General features: G+C 46.7%; 2 protein-coding genes across 4 annotated transcripts; both read left to right on the top strand.

Moving 5' to 3' along the window:
* Positions 1-167: 167 nt before the first annotated feature.
* On the top strand, positions 168-1070 carry FFAR1 (free fatty acid receptor 1). Its single transcript, XM_036929061.2, has one exon. It carries the CDS (start codon positions 168-170, stop codon positions 1068-1070), a length of 903 nt encoding a protein of 300 aa, XP_036784956.2.
* Positions 1071-1205: 135 nt separating this feature from the next.
* Positions 1206-6332, top strand: FFAR3 (free fatty acid receptor 3). 3 transcript variants are annotated; one of them, XM_057492791.1, is made up of 3 exons: positions 1206-1277; positions 3546-3590; positions 4772-6332. In XM_057492791.1, the coding sequence occupies exons 2-3, from the start codon at positions 3548-3550 to the stop codon at positions 5752-5754; spliced, it is 1026 nt and encodes a 341-aa protein (XP_057348774.1). In that variant the 5' UTR covers positions 1206-1277; positions 3546-3547; the 3' UTR covers positions 5755-6332. The 3 variants fall into 3 exon arrangements, with proteins under 3 accessions (XP_057348774.1, XP_057348775.1, XP_036784952.2); XM_057492792.1 differs by having other exon boundaries at positions 1229-1277; positions 3543-3590; XM_036929057.2 differs by lacking the exon at positions 1206-1277 and having other exon boundaries at positions 3464-3590.
* Positions 6333-20686: the final 14354 nt, after the last annotated feature.

Here is a 20686-nt window from a genome sequence, read left to right on the forward strand (position 1 = left end):
GCTACCTGGCTGCTCCCTTTCTCTGGGGCCTCCGTGACCCAAGCTATCTCACTGGATGGCTTCTAATATCCTGAGCAGTGCTGACGCCTGTTTGTGACTCCAGGAGTCCCCCTCCCAGGGCAGGCAGCAGGTGAATCTGGGGAGCCCGAGGGTGAGGGACCTGCCCCATGGACCTGCCTCCACAGCTCTCCTTCGCCCTCTATGTCGCCGCATTTGTGCTGGGCTTCCCACTCAATGTCCTGGCCATTGCTGGTGCTGTGTCCCATGCCCGGCTCCGCCTGACCCCCAGCCTTGTCTATGCCCTCCACCTGGGCTGCTCTGACCTCCTGCTGGCGGCCTCTCTGCCCCTGAAGGCAGTAGAGGCCCTGGCCGCGGGCGCCTGGCCTCTGCCCGCCCTGCTCTGTCCTGCCTTTGCCCTGGCTCATTTTGCTCCGCTCTATGCCGGCGGGGGCTTCCTGGCCGCCCTCAGTGCTGGCCGCTACTTGGGAGCTGCCTTCCCCTTAGGCTACCAGGCCGCCCGGAGGCCTTGCTATTCCAGGGGTGTGTGTGTGGCCATATGGGCCCTTGTCCTCTGTCACCTGGGGCTGGTCTTTGGGTTGGAGGCTCCAGGAGGCTGGATGGACAATACCACCAGCTCCCTGGGCATGAATACGCCCGTCAATGGCTCTCCAGTCTGCCTGGAGGCCTGGGACCCAGCCTTAGCGGGCCCTGCTCGCCTCAGCCTCTCTCTCCTGCTCTTCTTCCTGCCCTTGACCATCACAGCCTTCTGCTATGTGGGCTGCCTCCGGGCACTGGCCCGCTCAGGCCTGAGCCACAGACGGAAGCTCAGGGCAGCCTGGGTGGCTGGTGGGGCTCTGCTCACGCTGCTGCTCTGCTTAGGACCCTACAATGCCTCCAACGTGGCTGGCTTCCTGTACCCCGACATAGGAGGCTATTGGCGGAAGCTGGGGCTCATCACAGGTGCTTGGAGCGTGGTGCTCAACCCGTTGGTGACTGGCTACCTGGGAAGGGGTACTGGCCAGGGGACAGCATGTGTGACAAGAATGAAAGGGGGGACATCCCAAAAGTAGTAGCCCCGACTAGGGTGGAGGTGCATGGATCCGAACAGCCTGGCTGCTTCTCTGGGCCCCCTGGTGGGGGCTGCTCCAAAGAAACTGTGGGGTGGCCTTGCCAGGGGGCATCACTGGAGCCACTTTTGGGAAGAGCCAAGCCTGGCAGAAGACTGAGACCCAGTCCCAGAGAAGAACGGAGGCCGAGGGCTAGGTTGCAGGAAGAAGGTAAGCTTGCCTCTGCACATATCAGCATGCATCTCCACCCGTGTCTCTCCCCAACTAGCGTCCTCACTGGCCTGCTGCCAGTGCTATGGGCAAAGGCCTTTGACTAGTGGGGAAAGAGGTGGGCAGTTTGCTTCCAATCTATACGGCATGCTTGGGAGATGCTATTCCAAAATCATTTCCTGGGAAAGAACATTTTAATTTCTGAGTAAAAGGAGGCAAGAGGCAGGAGAATGACACTGTTATGCCACTTGGAACTCACAAGGGGGCAGCACTGAACTGTGAACAGGAAGTTGGTAGGAAAAGACTCTTCAGCAGGTGGAGGGAAAATTCTAGCAGCACCAGAAATAGTCACAAATACAGAGTCTCTACTACGTGACAGTCATCACATCAAGTGCTTTACGAGTGCTGTCGTATTTCAGCCTCACACAATCCTTTGATTTAGCCATGAGGCTGCTGTACAGACGGGCAGGTTGTTCACTGCTCAAGGGTGCCAGGCAAAGGGGCAAACACTGATTTGATTCTAGCCTGTGCTTTCTTTACTAAACCGTGTGCCTGGCACAGGCTGCTTCCATCCCAGAGAAGGAGCATCTTATTCTAATTTGAACAAAGACACCACCCACTCACTCCTCAAGCAGTTATTATGATAAATAACTCATAAAAATCTTGGTAAATATTGTGATAAATTACAATAATAAAATATTATGGTAAGTGATAAATTATTATCATTTTGTGGGGTTAAGAAATTTCCCTAAGGGCCTACAGCAAAGAATGGGTAGATGTGGGCCCCCAGAGGTCAGGGGACATTTGGAAAACTTGGGGTATTGGGATTAATGCCTGGTCTTGTGTTCCATTCTGTAAAGGCAAATGGGGGCACCCTAAGCCCAAGAGAGAGCAGGCAGAGGACAGCGGCCCTGAGGCAGACCAGCGTCTGGGCGTCTGCTCACAGGAGGCAAGGTGTAGGAAGCAGACTTCTTCCTCTGATGACCACGGTGCCCCACAGTGACAGGAACACAAAGAGCAGTGGCTACGTGCCTGGCGTGCATGACCTGGTTTCTGCAAGTTACTCCTCTTCATTCCTAAATGTCTACAAGGGCAAAGCATTTCGTTTGATTTGCTGATGTAGCCCCAGCACCTGGAAGAGAGCCTGGCACATAGTAGGCTCTCAGTAAATATTTGCTGAATGAATGAGTGCTCTCAATAGCCTCCAAAGGAAGGTTTATCACCCATTTTATAAATACGGAAACAGGCCAGAGAAGTTAAGTAACTTGCCCAAGACTCCGAGGAAGCCAGAAACAAGTTTCCCGTGTGATGGTGTCACCAGAGAATTTCAGTCAAAGCCCAGACGCCAGCCCTGGGATTACTCTCCTCCTGCAGCCAGGGAGCCCTTGCTCCCAGTTACCGGTGCTTCCTCCACCAGCAGGGAAGTGTTCAGGTCCTCCCTGGGGCCCGGGAGGCCCGCCTGGCCTGCACCACCCCCTCTCATGACCTTTGCCCCCTGAGCCATAAACCTCTACCGGTTCCCCCAGAGGCTCAGCCTGTGTACACAGCCCTCCCTTGGGCTTGCCGCCATGGCTTCATTACCCTCCCACCACTCAACCCGTGCATGTCCCCCCCACAAACAAGCACCATGGTAGCACACACACATGTTGCTCACTGCTGTACTTTCAACCATTAGTTTGAGATCAGATTTACACATCATAAAATTCACCCATTCTTAGCGTACAATTCCATGAGTTTTATAGACTTAAGTGAAGTGTGGAACTACCAACATTGCCATTGCCCAGGTATGATCCCTCTGCTCACTTAACAGTTCATTCTCATTCCACCCCCAGTCCCCAGGCAATCAGTAATCACCTTTCTCTCTCTCTAAATTTGCTTATTCCAGACATTTCATATAAATGGAAACATACACAATGCGGTCTTTCATGTCTGGCTTATTTCACTTAGTATGATGTTTTTAAGGTTCATTCATGTCACAGGGCACAGGGAAATTACATTCCGTTTTGTTGCCAAATAGTATTCCATGGTAGGGATGTGACACATGGCTTATCCACTCACTAGCTAATGCACCACTGGGGGATGTGTCCCCTTTCTGGCTCTTATGACCCATGCTATTCTGAACATTTATGAGCTAGTCTTTGTGTGGACACGTTTCATTTCGTTTATTAGGTTCCTAGAGTGGAATTGGGACCCACGGTAAATTTAACCTTTCTAAGAAATTGCCAGACTGCTTTCCAAAGTGACACTACCATTTTATGTTCTCAGCAGCAATGGATGAAGACTCCTGTTTCTACACGTCCTCACCGACACTTGGTATTACCAGTTGTTCTGTTTTGTTTTTTTACTTATCACCATTCTAGTGGGTGTGAAATGGTATCTGATTGGTCTCCCTACATATCTGAAGGAATAAATAAATGATCTCTGAAGCTGGACAGAATGTGGGTTTGACACCTGGTGGTGATATTTAATAAGCTGTGTTAGCTGCAGCAAGTCACTTCCCCATTGTGGGAGATACAGGGATTTCAAAACATAATAGTGGTGCCCTCAGAAGCAGCGTGTCTGCTATGCATTATGTGCCCACTAAAAGGTAGCTGCTATCATCATCCCACCACCATTATCATCATTATCAATATTGCTGTTACTACCATCACCCTGGAGACAAGCCCACACCAGTGACTGGGGTGCTGGCAGTTAACATCTGTTAAGTGCTTACCACAACATGCCAGGTCCCATTCTAAGCATTTGACATGTATTAATGCATTAATCTATGAAACAACCCTATGAGATTGGTGCTATGATTATCCCTGCTTAAAGACGAGAAAGCAGAGATACAGAGAGTTTAAGTCACTTGCCCCAAGTCATACAGTTAGTGACAGAACCAGCATTGCACCCAGGCCTCTGGCTCCAGAGCCCAGGCTCTCCATCCCTGCACTGCACTTCTTGCCCTTACAAGGCAAACTGGGTGAGTGCCATCCCAGAGGAGCAGATGCAAAAAGTGGAGGATCAGGGAGGGGAAGAGGAAGCCGGCCGGGGCTTGTTAGGGCATCCCATCCGAGGCTGCCGGAGGAGCGGGGCGTGCAGGAGCGGAATTCTCTCCTCGTTTTGCATACTGGCGTGGAGATGGTAGCAGAGCTAAAGGCATCTTTTGTGTCATTGCTCAACAGTGAGTGATGTCACAGGCACTGCCAGGTGTTCATCAGTTCTGGTAGATAAATATCTAATCATATTTGCTCTGGAGGAGCCGCAATGTGCTGAGCAGCAACAGGGCAGTTGGGTCTCAAGTAAGCAGGTGAGAGGGGGCCCTACGGGGCTGTGTGGAGGGGCGCCCTGGGGCCTGCTTCACTGGGGGAAGGGGCAGGACGACGGGCAGGCTGGCCCTGCTGGAGAAAGCATTGGGGCGCGTAAGGGAGTGTTTGCTATGGATAGTTGAGGTGCTGCTGGCTCAGGGCAGGAGGAGCCCCACCCAGACCCTCTCCCATTGTCTCTCTCACCAGTGGCCATCACCATGGACACCAGCCCAGACCAGTCCTTCTTCCCCGGCAGTCACTGGCTCCACTTCTCCGTGTACCTCTTCACCTTCCTAGTGGGGCTGCCCCTCAACGTCATGGCCCTGGTTATCTTCACGGGCAAGCTGCGCCGCCGCCCGGTGGCCGTGGACGTGCTCTTGCTCAACCTGACCCTCTCAGACCTGCTCCTGCTGCTCTTCCTGCCGTTCCACATGATAGAGGCAGCCAGTGACATGCGCTGGCCCCTGCCTTTTGCTTTCTGCCCCCTCTCCAGATTCCTCTTCTTCACCACCATCTATCTCACTTCCCTCTTCCTGGCAGCTGTGAGCATCGAGCGCTTCCTGAGCGTGGCCTACCCACTATGGTACAAGACCCGGCCGAGGCCGGGACAGGCCGGCCTGGTCAGCGTGGCCTGCTGGCTGCTGGCCGCTGCCCACTGCAGTGTGGTCTACATCACTGAGTTCTCAGGGAACTCCTTCCGTAGTCAGAGCACCAACGTGACCTGCTTCCTGGAATTCCAGGAGGAACAGCTGGCTGTTCTTCTGCCTGTCCGGCTGGAAATGGCCGTGGTCCTTTTTGGGGTGCCCCTGCTCATCACTGGTTACTGCTACAGCCGCCTGGTGTGGCTGCTCAGCAGGGGAGCCAGTCGTCACCGGCGGAGGAGGGTGATTGGGCTCGTGGGGGCCACGCTGCTCAACTTCCTTGTCTGCTTTGGGCCTTACAATGTGTCCCATGTAGTGGGCTATGTCCGGGGTGAAAGCCCACGGTGGAGAAGTTACACGCTGCTCCTCAGCACCCTGAATTCCTGCGTCGACCCCCTTGTCTACTACTTCTCATCGTCAGGGTTCCAAGCCGAATTTCAGAGCCTGCTGAGGAAGCTGACTGGAGCCTCGGGCCCTTGGACACAGAAGGGCAGCGTGAAACGGAAGAAGAATGGAGGAGAGGTCAGCCATGGTTGCTATCCAACATAGAGAACAGGTAGTGGCTCGTAATTGGAGGCCTGGGCTGAGCTACGTATGGCCGCCAACGCAGTTCCCACTTCAAGTCAGGCAGGACCTTGGAGAGGCAGGCTGGGGACCGATGGAGTCGGGACAGAGCAGGCACCCAGCCTCCTAAGGATGTGCTCAGCAAAGCCCACCTCTTGATCTCACCACGCTGCCCTCCCTTCCATTCCCCCACATGCTCTGGATTCGGCTCTGGGAAGCTGTCATGGTGACAGATCGCTCTGGAGAAAAATGAGCTCCTGCGGCAGCAGGCCAGTTCCTGTGCTTTTCTGAGGGCAAAGGCAGAGTTGAGAGCGGTGTTCAGGGCCTGAGGGAGCTGCCTGGTGACTTGGGACAGGAGAGGGGAAATGAACCTACCCTGCATTGCTGCTCCTACCCAGCAAGTCAAGAGTCGGGGCTCAGGACTCCCGGCATGAAGGAGCATCCTGCTGTCATGTGGAATTTTTCCAGAAAGTGTCTATTTTTCAATCAATTCAGATTTTCAGGGACATTTATAAAAATGACAAAAGAAAAAAATTAGCTAAATAAATTTGGTAGCAAGCAAAAGAGAATGTCCTTGCATTTTGTTTTTTTCCTTATGGTGTATGTGGTCAGGTGGGATTGGTGGGTGGAAGAAGGGCTAAACAATAAGATGCTGAGACGCTGGGAGAGGATCTGGGCTGCAGGAACTAAATTAGCAGCTGGCCTATCTGAAGGACTTGTCCTGACACATTACCTCCTGCGATCCTCTCAATAACCCTGTGGCGGGTACTATTATTATTTCCATTTTTACAGATGAGGGAATGGACCCAAAGACGTGAGGTCTCTTCCCTGAGATCCTATAGCCAATAAGTGACTGAAGCAGGCCTGGAAGCTGGAATTTGCTGACTCTGTAACCCAGGCTTCTGGCCCACCCTGCTGCTCTGCCTCCAGCTGTGTACTACCCGCAGAGACCGGACCTAGTCAAGTCCAGAGTCAGCGAGGCAGTCTGCCCAGGACAAATGTAAACAGGCCATGACGAGAAACAGAACTAGATGCAAAGAAGATCAGCTATCTATGTTGACACATCCTCTTCCCAGTAAAGAAACCCTCTCAAAAAAATTAATTAAGATAGTCAGCACAGTTGATTTCAAAGACAAATGTATGTTCTTAAGAGCTATTTTTATCAAGATGTGATCATTCAGTACATTTTTTTTTTTCCACTGAGGGATGGTGCCTGAGAAGGAGCTGGTCAGGGACACCTCTCCCAGCAAGGCAACCACAGAAATCCTGGCACCAGTTTGCACTCAGCTTTAGTTCAAAAACATTGATTTTGCACCTACTGTGTGCAGATGGCTGGGCTCAGAACTCCAGGGATTTTAATACTAATGTCTTTAATATTATCTAGCCTCTGCTTTCCTCCTGGGGTTAAGGTATCTGGAGAATAAAGACTAGCTGTGGGTGGGAGATTGGGTTTCAGGTGAAAGGAGAGAGACGTCATCTCTGTGCAGAGATGATGTCATGAGCTGTCTCTCTGGTCCACAGCTCATCTTCCTGTCCCAAAGCACTCAGTCCTAGCAGCTGCTAGTCCTGGCATAGGAGGGTTAGGGGTGGAGACAGAGTCTGGGGTAGGAGAAGGAATAAGGTGAAATAGTGTGAGAAAGCGCTCAACTCTTTACCTTCCTTTCTCTAATGGGACTCCTCCGGTTTAAAAAAAATGTCTGAAATTTTAACAGGCAGTTGTGGCCCCTGAAATTTGCAAAATCAGTGAGAAGCCTGCTGACGTCCCCCTAAGGTCAGTTCTGAAAAACCATCCACGTGGAGGCAGATCAAGGCAGGTGGCTGGTGTTCTGGGAAGGATGCTGGGATCACTTTCCACAAAAAGAATGAGATAGAAGGAATGAGTTTGATAAACAGTGGTGAAAGTGGGAAGGTACATGGAGTCTGCCCCTAATGGAGGCATGGAGCTAGGGAAGAGAAAATGTTGCAGAAGAGGGAATGGGTTATGGAAATATTTTAATTTTACTGGATTTAGACTAAAAAAGTATAGAAAGACAATCAAATCAATCACCCTCTGTTGCAGTTCCCCCAGCCCCAGGGTCAAGTTGTAATTGGCCCTAGTATCTGTCACAGGGTTATTGAGAGGATCATAGGAGGTAATGTGTCAGGACAAGTCCTTCAGATAGGCCAGCTGCTAATTTAGTTCCTGAGAGGTGAATCTGCTCACCTTTGTGGTTCAGAAGGGGAACAAAGGTGATTGGTAACAAGGGCCCAAGTCTGAGGACAAAGAGAAGTTGGAAACCCCACATTCTAGAGAAAGCCACAGACAGGAAGCTGACCCCTCCCCCAGGGTTTAGAACGAGGAAGGGGAGACAGCTCACCTGGCTCTGTTGCCTCTAGCCAGCACCCAGACCACCCCCACCCCAGTCTGTGCAGGCATAAGGCTGGAGAGTGGGAAGGGTGCAAAGCCATCAGAGGCCAGGACAATCATCTAGGTGGCGGTGAGGGAAGGGAGGTGGCATTTCCCATACTTCATGGAAGCCACCGAAAGGGGTACAGGGAACAGAGGGTGTATTCTGGGACTGTTGCCCTGTGTCCATCTAAGCAAGGGAAAGGAGAATGGCAGAGAAATGGTGCAGGAGTGTGTCTGAGTCATGGGGCATCACCGGCTCTCACCGTTTGTCTGAGCAAGCAGGTGTGAGCCTACCATGGGTGAGCAGATCACAGGCTCGGGTGGAGTTCTGGGGGGTTGGGAGAGGCCAGACCAGGTTGGCTCTCCCAGGAGAGAGGTCACAAAAGCCCAAATTTAGCTGCAAGAGAGAGCCAACAATTGGGCACCTGACTCATAGCAGACACCCAACTCTATTCAACATTGTCCAGAACACTGTTTCTCATACTCTTTTCGTATCATTGTCCTATCAAGGAACCTTTTAAATTTTTTTATCAGCACCTTCCCCTTCCTGCCCATGAAATTTTAATGCAACAGACATACTACATATCTGTTTACATGTGTGGCCCTTTAGAAAGCTAGAAACCAGTGTACGATTTTTTTTGTTGTTCACCAGGACCAACTGTCACCTCTTTGGGGGACAATATTGCTCCTGCTGAGAATGCATGAGCCAGAGAAGGGATCTCCTTCCGCAGAGTGAAAAAGCTTGCTCAGGGAACTGTAACCCAACACAGTTAGGTTTACTATCTTGCTGCAGCAAAGGACACCACACTCCAGTGAGAGTAGGGGACACCTCACAGAAGAAGAGGTGGGGTTATTACAAGATTCAGGGTAGGGGGGATGTTTAGGTGGACTTTCAGTGAAGTAGTGTTTGACGGGCTCAAAGTTAGGAAAGTCTGCATGTCAAGAGGTCAGTTTGAACCTGGTCTGAGAAGCAGACTCAGGGTCCTATTTCTTTGGAAAATAATAAAAGTAAAGATAAAGGTAGAGTTTGTGTCTGAAAACTCCTTATCTGGAGCTCTGGTGGTGGAAAAGTAAGACGCTTCTCTGTGTCACAGGCTCCACCAGAGCCTCCAAGCAGCAACGGGCTGTTCCACTCTTGATGGGATTTCAAACAGCCATGTTTCTGACAGTCTGATTTTAGAGAACAAGGTTTCTCAGCAACATGATTTTGTTAATTAACAAGCTTTTAAAGGTTTCCTGAAGGAACTCAGGGATGGCCGTAAAGTAGAGGAGTTTTCTCTCCATTAAGTAGAGGAAGGACCCCTTTACCACAACCTAAGGCAGCGCTTGTGGGGAAGAAGGCGAGGAGGCTAAACTGGGCCCATTGCTGCCACAGGTTGCCTAGGTCGTAGGTTAAAAGTCCCAGCTTACAGGGGAGCGAGGAGAGCGAGGAGGAGGCTAGAAGCTTTAAATCGCCATGTGCGACCAGAAACCCTGGGAAGCTACCCACGAAGCCATTAAGAAACATGCAAAGAGGGTTCAGTACATCCTGGCTGAAAGCCTGTGGGCAACCAGTGCAGACTACAGAAACCGAGGTCAGCTCAAGGGGTGCAGAGGGCGCTGGCGGGAAGCAGAGAGGAATCTGGGTGCTGTGAGGCAGGCCAACCAGCCTTTTCAGAGCTGAATGTATCACCTGTGACCAGAGCCTTGGGGTGGTTCAGCAAGTGGCCTCTCAGGCTCTGGCTACGCACTGTGGGGCAAGGGATGCTGTGAGGCAAAGCAGGAGAGGTGAATCTGCTTCACCTGGATCCTGGGGAGGGGGAGGGGAGGGGAAGAGCAGAAGTGGGTGAGCAAGAAGCTGGGGGTCTGCAAGATTAGTTGCAAGAATCATCCAAAGGGAGGAAGAAGAACAGCAATAGAAGTGGAAAGACAGGGAAGAAAAGACACGCCATAAATTCTGGGAGAGGAGGATTAGTGGTGGAGACAGAGTCTGGGGTAGGAGAAGGAATAGGGTGAAATAGTGTGAGAAAGCGCTCAACTCTTTACCTTCCTTTCTCTGATGGGACTCCTCTGGTTTAAAAAAAAAAAAGTCTGAAATTTTAACAGGCAGCTGTGGCCCCTGAAATTTGCAAAATCAGTGAGAAGCCTGCTGACGTCCCCCTAAGGTCAGTTCTGAAAAACCATCCACGTGGAGGCAGATCAAGGCAGGTGGCTGGTATTCTGGGAAGGATGCTGGGATCACTTTCCACAAAAAGAATGAGATAGAAGGATGAGTTTGATAAACAGTGGTGAAAGTGGGAAGGTACATGGAGTCTGCCCCTAATGGAGGCATGGAGCTAGGGAAGAGAAAATGTTGCAGAAGAGGGAATGGGTTATGGAAATATTTTAATTTTACTGGATTTAGACTAAAAAAGTATAGAAAGACAATCAAATCAATCACCCTCTGTTGCAGTTCCCCCAGCCCCAGGGTCAAGTTGTAATTGGCCCTAATCATGGCACTCTTGTTCTCTTTATTGTGACTGTTCTCTGGATGGACATGTGATCCAATTCTAGCCAACAAAAGGTAAGAAGTCTGCTGGGGTCTCTGGGAAAGACTTTCCTCCATATTAAAAATATGGCTGTGCAATTTTCTGCCCTCTCCCTTCCTGGTATGGAAACTTTTATGTGAGGATGTGATACTTGGAACTGCAGCAGCCATTCTGGGGCCATGAGACCACAGACTTGAGGAAGAAAGCTAACAAACTAAGGGTGGCAGAGAAGAAGGATGAAAGGGTCTGAGCCCTTGATAACCTTGCTCAGCTGGAACCACCACTTCTAATCATTGTTAATAAACATTCCTATGGTTGAATCACTACTGGGCAGATATTCTCTAACTTGCAGCCAAATGCATCTTAACTCTACTGGATAACCCATATCAAAGCACCCTATATCCTACTAGAATCTACCCAATGACATACTCTCTTATTTTAAATTATTTTATGATCCCAGAATTTCTTTCTGGTTTTTTAAAATCTATTTATTTCTTTTACAAAGTGTCTGGAGCTTGCATTCTATGGGGCACATGTATCTGATATTAGGTACAGATTTTTTTTGTTTTTTAAGGTAACTTAAGAAGGTTCTCTTTTTTCTTCCCTTAACTATGCATTTTTAGTGGTCTGTCTCCATCAGTTTAGCACTTTTGAAGGTTATTTCCACATCCCTGCCATAAGATGGTGGGACACTGTTGATCCCGTATCTAACACATCTGGGGGTATCTCTGCCTCCACCTGGGGATGTTAACCGCATTATTTTTCTATCCCTCTTGCCCACACTGAATATGCTGAATGCTCTCCCTGTAAACTGGCTAGGCCACTCTCACAGCCTGAATCTCCCTTCCCAGTAGCCACAGCATGCATATTTCTATTTAGTTTCCAGTCCTTTCGGAATCCTCTCTGTACCCTTTCTTGAGTAACGAAATCTTTGGATTTTCCCTTTCCTGCTACATCTCCTAAAATACTCAAACATAAATATACATGTATATAAATATATATGGGGGGTACTACAATAAAATGCACAAATCTTAGTGTACAGCTTGATGAATTTTGACACGTACACACTCACGAAACCATCACCCAGATAAAGGTATCCAACATTCTCACTAATTTTTTTCCCCTTTACCTCTTTCACCATCTCCCCAACCCCTCTTTGGCAACCACCAATCTGTTCTGTGTGTTTTTTAGTCTATTTTCATTTTGTTTGTTCATTTGTTTTGTGTTTTAGATTCCACATATAAGTGAAATCATATGGTATTTATCTTTGTGTGACTTATTCCATTAGCTTAGTGCCCTCTCCATACATCATCCATCTTGTCACATATAGCAAGATTTCCTTCTTTCTTATCATTGAGTAATATTCCATTGTGTATACATGCCACATCTTTTTTATCCACTCATCTTTCAATGGACACTCAGATTGCTTCCATATTCTGGCTATTGTAAATAATGCTATAATGGCAAAGTAGTGCATGCATCTTTCTGGACTAGTGATTTTGTTTTCTTTGGGTAATTCTCCAGAAATGGAATTGCTGGATCATCTGGCATTTCTGTTATGGTTTTTTAAGAAAACTCCATACTGCTTTCCATAGTGGCTGCATCAATTTGCAGTCCTGAAATTTCTAAACTCTATTTGCTTTGTAGGAGCTATGAAATCTTAGTGGTTATCTTATGGCTGGATTCAGGGGAGATTTCTTATGGTTCCAGTCAGTAGCTCTGGCACCAAGATGACTCCCTTATTCAGAAAGGGGCTTCTAAGAGCTGTCTGGCTGGGGCCGTGTGGACATAGCACTAGAGGACAAAAAGCAAATCTACTGTGTGGGATCCTTTTTAAGGTCGAGTATCATCTGACTGACAGTCTGGACTGCAAGCTCTCCTTTTATTGATAAAACTTCCTGGGCTTATTATGGGATATTCATTGCCATGGAGATGAGAGAGGGTTGGATGAGTGGGGTGGGGATCATAGGTAATGCCTTGTGAAAGGACACTTGGTCCTGTTGCAGTGTTCCTGGAAACAGGGCAGCTACACCTCCTTACCCATGAGTCACTATGGCACACAGTGCCTTTATGAAGATGAGGACATTTGTACCTGGATGCCTAATTTACTACTTACAATTTAGGCTCACTATTAGGGGCTTGCTGCTCCCAGATTCCCTGGCCCCTCTCCCCTTTCTAATTGTTTTCTAGTGGTCCCCTATGCTTAGAGCCCAATCCCATCCTCCTGACACCTGAAAAACCTTCTTCAGGATAATACCTTGTTTGCTTATCCTCTGGAAAACAATCAAGTTATTTGCTGTGAATCAAAAGGTCAGCCGGAAAAGATGTAAACAGGAAAGTTCACTGAAGACTGAACTGAATAAATAGGCTGGCAAGCTTGGGCACCAGTGGGGGTACCAGGTCACTGGCAGCATGCCAACCAGCCTGCTGAGGACCTGGCCAGGGTCTGTGAGATGAGAAACACACCAGGCTTTGGAGCCATCATTTCTGGCCTTACAACCTGGCAAGGTCTTCCTGGGTGTTAACTCAGGAGGACCAGGGCCTCCCTGTACACAAAGACTGGATGCAAATAGTTACAGCCGCTTTCATCATAACTGCACCAAGCTGGAAAGAGTCCAGGTGTCCATCAAAAGAGAATGGATTTAAAATGGCTTCTGTAGCCGTGCAATGGCTACACTACTCAGCAATAAAAACTAACAAATTGCTGTAGGTAATAGTATAGCCTCTGACTGTGATAATATGATTTTTTTTTTTTTTTTAGATAATTATTTTTTATTGAAGGGTAGTTGACACACAGTATTACATTACATTAGTTTCAGGTGTACAACACAGTGATTCAACATTTATATACATGATAATTCTAAGTACCAGCTATCACCATACCAAGTTGTTACAATATTTTGACTATATTCCTTATGCTATACATTACATCCCGGATGCTTATTTATTTTACAATTGGAAGTGTGTACTTTTTCTTGGTTGTTGTTGTTAGGGCATCTCTCATATTTATTGATCAAATGGTTGTTAACAACAATAAAATTCTGTATAGGGGGGTCAATGCTCAATGCACAATCATTAATCCACCCCAAGCCTAATTTTCGTCAGTCTCCAATCTTCTGAAGCATAACAAACAAGTTCTTACATGGAGAACAAATTCTTACATAGTGAATAAGTTACATGGTGAACAGTACAAGGGCAGTCATCACAGAAACTTTTGGTTTTGCTCATGCATTATGAACTATAAACAGTCAGTTCAAATATGAATACACATTTGATTTTTATACTTGATTTATATGTGGATACCACATTTCTCTCTTTATTATTTTTAATAAGATGCTGAAGTGGTAGGTAGATACAAGATAAAGGTAGAAAACATAGTTTAGTGTTGTAAGAGAGCAAATGTAGATGATCAGGTGTGTGCCTGTAGACTATGTGTTAATCCAAGCTAGACAAGGGCAATAAAACATCCACATATGCAGAAGATTTCTCTCAGAACAGGGGGGGTGAGGTTCTAAGCCTCACCTCTGTTGATCCCCAATTTCTCACCTGATGACCCCCCTGCGACTGTGCCTGTCTTAGGTTGTTCCTCCCTTGAGGAATCTTACCCGTCTCTGGCTAACCAGTCATCTTCCGGGGCCATACAGGGAAATGTTAAGTTGGTAAGTGAGAGAGAAGCCTTATTGTTTGAAATGGTTAGCTTTTTATTTCTTTGCATATTTATGCCCTGTGGCTTCTATGCCCAGCATTTGTCTTGAGGTATCTTTACCACTTGGAGGAGTTATGATACTCGGTAAATTTGATATGAGGCACGAATTCTATTTAAGAATTCGTTGTAATTAGGAAGGAAGAAGAAAAGCTATAGAAGTAGCAGGCGGGAGAAAACATGGGAAGATTGATTATTTCTTTGACATATCTTCTTGTAGAGTAACTTCAGCATGTATAGATTTTAAGCTACTACTTAAATTGCGCACACACATTAACATAATAGGAGTATAGTTACATAACCAAAGCATACCTGTAATTACCAGCCATCTCCAGTGAAACCAAGAAAACCAGTTAGGCACCCTAGGCATTTGTGAAAACTTATCAATGATATGATGGTTATTATCTAACTGAATTTGAATAGTTTGAGAAAAATCAGACAAATTAAAACAACCCATTCCTGGGCACTGTTCACATCCCATATGTTCTTTTAACAGTAAATAGTCTGTAGTTGTAAGATTTTGGAGCGCTACAATTTGCACTTCTCCTAATTCTTGGTTGAGTTCCAACAGTATAGATCCAGTCAAATTTGTTGTTTTACTGTATGCACAGGCCAGCTTAGATATCTCCTTCATTCCCATGGCAAGTCCAGGAGCTGGTGGGATGAGTGCATCTACAGCTGTAGCAGTGCGTGGATCTTTGTTGGGGTTTTTTGATGATCATCTTCTGGCATGAGTCTTCCCGAGAGTGCTGATGTTGGAAGTTCTCTTTCATATCGTTTCTTAGTTCATTTTCGGGGTAGCCCAGTTAGGCTTTGATCCTTTGTATAAACACAAACAGACCCTTTGCCTACACTTTTATATGTCCTTTATATCATTGTGTAGAACTCATTAGAGGTCACCACATAGGAACTGCATTTTTTTTTTTTAATAATTAATCTACACTTACATGACGAATACTTACGAATACTTTGTTTACTAGGCTCTCCCCTATACCAGGTCCCCCCTATATACTCCTTTACAGTCACTGTCCATCAGCGTAGCAACCTGTTGTAGAATCACTACTTGTCTTCTCTGTGTTGTACAGCCCTCCCCTTTCTCCCACCCCGCTATGGATGCTAATCTTAATACCCCCCTACTTCTCCCCCCCTTATCCCTCCCTACCCACCCATCCTCCCCAGTCCCTTTCCCTTTGGTACCTGTTAGTCCATTCTTGAGTTCTGTGATTCTGCTGCTGTTTTGTTCCTTCAGTTTTTCCTTTGTTCTTATATTCCACAGATGAGTGAAATCATTTGGTATTTCTCTTTCTCTGCTTGGCTTGTTTCACTGAGCAAAATACCCTCCAGCTCCATCCATGTTGCTGCAAATGGTTGGATTTGCCCTTTTCTTATGGCTGAGTAGTATTCCATTGTGTATATGTACCACATCTTCTTTATCCATTCATCTATCGATGGACATTTAGGTTGCTTCCAATTCTTGGCTATTGTAAATAGTGCTGCAATAAACATAGGGGTGCACTGATCTTTCTCATACTTGATTGCTGCATTCTTAGGGTAAATTCCTAGGAGTGCAATTCCTGGGTCAAATGGTAAGTCTGTTTTGAGCATTTTGATGTACCAATATGATTTATAATAAGAAATATGTGTTCTGTCTTTGCCCCAGTTCCCAGCACAGTGCTCCTAAAACCCTTGGAATTTCCTAAGTGATGAGAGCAACAGAGGCATCATTTGTTATGTTAAAGACATGACTTTGGGACACCACCCAAGGATGGGGGCTGACTGCCAGTGGAGCCAACTGTGACAGAGGGTCAGGACTTTCAATCCCACTCCCCACCCCAACCTCTTGGGAAGGGAAAGGGGTTGGAGGTTGAATTGATCATCGATAGCCAATGATTTACTAATCATGCCTATGAAATGAAGCCTCCATAAAACCCCACTGGACCATGAGGCTGAGAGAGCTTATGAGTTCGTGAACACATGGAGATTTGGGGGAAAGCTGCGGGCCAGGAGAGGGCATGGAGGCTCTGCACCCTTTCCCCATAATTTGCCCTATTCATCTCTTCTGTCTGCCTGTTCTTGAGTTACATCCTTTTATAATAAACCGGTAATCTAGTAAGTAAATAGTTTTTGTAAGTTGGGTGAGCTACTCTGGCAAATTAATCAAACCCAAGGAGAGGCGCAGAGAAACCTCCAATCCATAGCCAGTCAGCCAGAAGCACAGGTGAAATGCAGGCAGTCTTGTAGGACTGAGGCTTTAACCCGTGCAATCTGATTCGATCTCCAGGGAGACAGTGTCAAAATTGAGTTGAATTTTAAGACCTGCTGCTGGTGTCCAGCGAATGGCTTCGTGGTATGGGGAAAACCACCCCCCTGGGTTGGAATCAGTACAGAACCCCTTTACTGACAGAAAACAAGATCAGTGGTTCCAGGGGCTGGGATGCCGGGGGGAGGGCACAGACTGGGAAATGCCAGAGGAACATTTTAGGGTGAAGGAAGTGTTCTATTACTTGATTAGGGTAGGAGGTTCCCGAGATGTCTATGTTTGTCAAAACTTATCAAACTATATGCTTAAAATGTGTGCATTTTACTATATGTAAATTCAGCCTCAATAAAAAAAAGTTGATTTAAAGATGTCACATCACTTCCCCTCGTGTGTCACCTCATATTACAGGCATACACAACGCCATCAATAATTCTCTCCAAGTCTCAACAAGCCAAGCTTTTTCTGTGCCACTCTGCAGAAGTTGTGACTGCCATCAGAAGAACCAGGTTACACCAAAGGGCAGGAACCATGGCGCAAACAGGTGATCCAGGGCAATCGGCTTTTATCTTGGTGCTGAAGATCAGGAGCAGGTAGAAAGGACTCTGGTCTTCTGGAGAGTATGTGGCTCATGCAAATTCAACTCCTGTCTTGTTACCAAGCAGGGCTGTGGGCTCCATGCTGCCATCCCTTCCAATTTTTCAAGTTGAAAATCCAGTTGTTATTGCTGTTTTTGAAATCATATATTCGTTTAAGGTGATCACCAAGTCAAAACGTTAAAATACTGTGTGTGGTGAAAACAAAGCAGGCCTGAGGGGTGCGTGCTGACTCCCAGGCAGGCTCCCAGTTTGTGGCCTCTGTGGTTCTATCAGCTGAGGAGGGTTCGGATGATGGGGATGGGTAGGAAGGAAGACAGACACGCAGCTCAGAGATAACTTTGCCCAAATCTGATGGCCAACAGCTGCAGAGACCTGCTGACTTTCTAACATCTGTCTGACCAATTCTTGTTCTTGTTTCAAAGTCCCTGCCCACCCCAGCAGCCCAGCTCTGCGAGCCACCTCCCACCCTCACAAGGGAGGTCTCCAGAGGACACAGCCAGGCAGAGGGGAGCTCCAAGAACCCCACAACCCTGGGATCCCTCTCTCTCAAGCCTGGCTCCTTCTCCAGCCCCTCAAGGCATCTTCTGGAAGGTTCTCTCCTTTTGCTCTTGTGTGACACCCTCCCCCCAGGCATTCTGATTCATCACCATGGCTTTAATCATGGGTGATTTCCAAATTTCCACCTCCAGCCTGAGGCTCTCGTGCATCCTGCCGTGTTCTGGGCATCTCAGCTTCACAAGTCCACACCGAACTCTTCATTTCCTCTCCCACTTCCCGGTCCACCTCGGCACATGGCGATACCACCTACTTATCTCCCATGCCAGAAACCCAGGTGTGTTTTTTTTGTTTTTTTTTTTAAGATTTCATTCTTTTTTGTTTTCAAAATGATCATACAATAAAAAGAAAATTTTCCGGGGAGGGGTGTCTACGGTTCAGTGAATTTTTACACACATAAATTCTTGTACCCACCACCAAAATCAGATAAAGAGCAGTTATAATCGCCACCATTGGCAAACCACAGGTCTGCTTTCTCTGATGACAGTTTTATCTTTCCAAGAATGTCACATAAATAGAATCAGACAGTCTTCAACCTTTCAGCACTGGCTTCTTTCCCTCAGCGTAATGCATTTGGGATGCAGTCCAGGGACTGTGATGCCGGTCGGTTTCCTCACGCTGCCGACTCCTTTGTTCCCCTGCGCAGCTGGGCCACTGCTTCCTCATCCAGACACTCCCTGAAGGGCCTCTGGGGTGCTTTGGTTTAAGGCAATTGTGGATAGAGCTCTGAACAGGTTTTTGTGTGGATCTAACTTTTCATTTCTCCAGGTCAAAAATCCAGGGGAGGGACCACTGAATCACGTGGTGATCGCATTTTTCACTTTTTAAGATGCCATCCGTCATCATCCCATGTGTGAGAGATGCAGCTGCCCCACACTCATCAGCACTTGCTACTGTTTTTAGTTTATCCATTCTGATAGGAGTATAGTGGCCAGAAAGCCATTCCAGCTGCCTTCTCCTTCACTACCCACAGGCCATTCACGATCAGTCCTAGGCTATATCTTGGGTGACTCTGCTTTTCTCCAACTCCAGGTCAACCATCATCTCTCTCCTGGACTACGGTAAAAGCTCCTAACCTGGTCTTTCTTCTTGTCCCCCTCCCCATTAGTTCACACCACAGTCACAGGGACCTTTGAAGAACATAAATTGGATCATGTCATTGCCTGAATAAAACCTTTCAATGCCTTCCCATTCCTCTTTCCAAGGCCCTCTTCATGGCCTCCCAGGCCCTGTGCCACTGGCCCCTCCTCTCTCTCCAAGCTCCTCTGGGGCCATCCCAGCTTCACCGACATCACTGTCTGGCTGAGCTCTCAGTCTCTGCATACGCTATGTCTTCCATACTTGGCCTGGCTGGCTCACACCCCTCTCTTTCATGTTTTCTTTCCAAAGTCTCTCTTTAGAGAGCCTTCCCTGACCACAATCTCAGGTAGCCCTCCCACCTTTGATATTATCTCAGACTGTTCTCTGACAGTTTGATTTACACACTTATCTGTTCATTTGTTTACTATATGATTCCTCCCTCTAGAGTGGGAACCCCTTGACAGCAGTCACCATGTCTGTCTTACTCATTACTGTATACCCACTTGCCTAAAACAGTACCTAACACAGAGTAAGCATTTGGTACTTGATTAATGAATGGATAACAAAAAGTATTTCTGATTTTCCACTATTATAAATAATGCCTCAAGGAACATTCCTTTGCTTATATGCTTGTGTATTTATACACTTCCTAAAAGTGGTACTGCTCTATTAAATGGTAGAAATATTTGTCATTTTAGTAAGTATTGACAAATTACCTTCCCTAACATTTAGTGAAATTATGACCCCATAATCCTGCCAACACGGGTAAATGCCATATTTTAATTTTTTGAAAAGCTGACATTTAAAATTCAGTGACTCAGTGTGTTAGGGTCCTCCAGAGAAACAAAGACAATAGTGTATGTACATACACAGAAAGAGATTTATTTAAGGAATTGTCTCTTGTGATTGTGATGGTTTGATGAGACCAAAATCTGATGGGGGAGGCCAGGGACTGAAGACTCAGGAAAGGGTGACAGGTCAAGTCCAAAGGCACTCTGCAAACAGGAAGAGTTGATGCTGCACATGAAGGCTGAGGGCAGTCTACTGGAGAATTCCCTTTTGCTCAGAGGAGGTCAGCCTTTTGTTCTATTCAGGTCTTCAGCTGACTGGATAAGGCCCACCCACATTATGAAGAGAAATCTGTTTTACTTAAAGTCTACCAATTTAAATGTAAATCCAATCCAAAAACATTTTACAGAAGCATCTAGAATGAAGTTCGACCAAATATCTGGGCACTGTAGCCCAGCCAAATTGACACATAAGATTAAACATCACCCTAAGTACTAGCTTAATTTTAGTGTCTCAGGTAAAAAGTGAGGTAAAAAATATTTGAAATTGTATATAGTCATTGTGTTTCTTCTTATGCTTGCTTTTCTCTTCTTTGTTTTGCAGAAGTTCTTTGAATATTAGCATACAAACCCTTTATCAGTTATATATGTAGAAAGATAGTGGTTTTTACATTGTTAGTGATAATTTTTTCCATAGCTTTGTATTTTTATGTGCTCAAATTTTCATAATTTCTTTGGTGACTTTTATGTTACATCCTGCTAGGAAAAAGCCTCCCATTCACAAGACTTAAAAAATGATCATATATAATGCCTATATACCATATATAGTTTCTTATAACATATGTGATCTTTAATACAGTTGGATCTTTTTTTGTTATCCAGCTGTAGCTTTCCTGAACAGGTAGTCAACTATCCCAATATTATTTACTGAATAGTCCACATTGATTTGAAATGGACTTGGATCACTTAAGTAGAAAGGATCCTCAAAATGCACACTAAAACAGCATATATCATCATTTTTACTCATCATATTAGCAAA

Source organism: Manis pentadactyla, chromosome 15 (assembly GCF_030020395.1).
Source record: "Manis pentadactyla isolate mManPen7 chromosome 15, mManPen7.hap1, whole genome shotgun sequence".
Lineage (NCBI taxonomy): Eukaryota > Metazoa > Chordata > Mammalia > Pholidota > Manidae > Manis > Manis pentadactyla.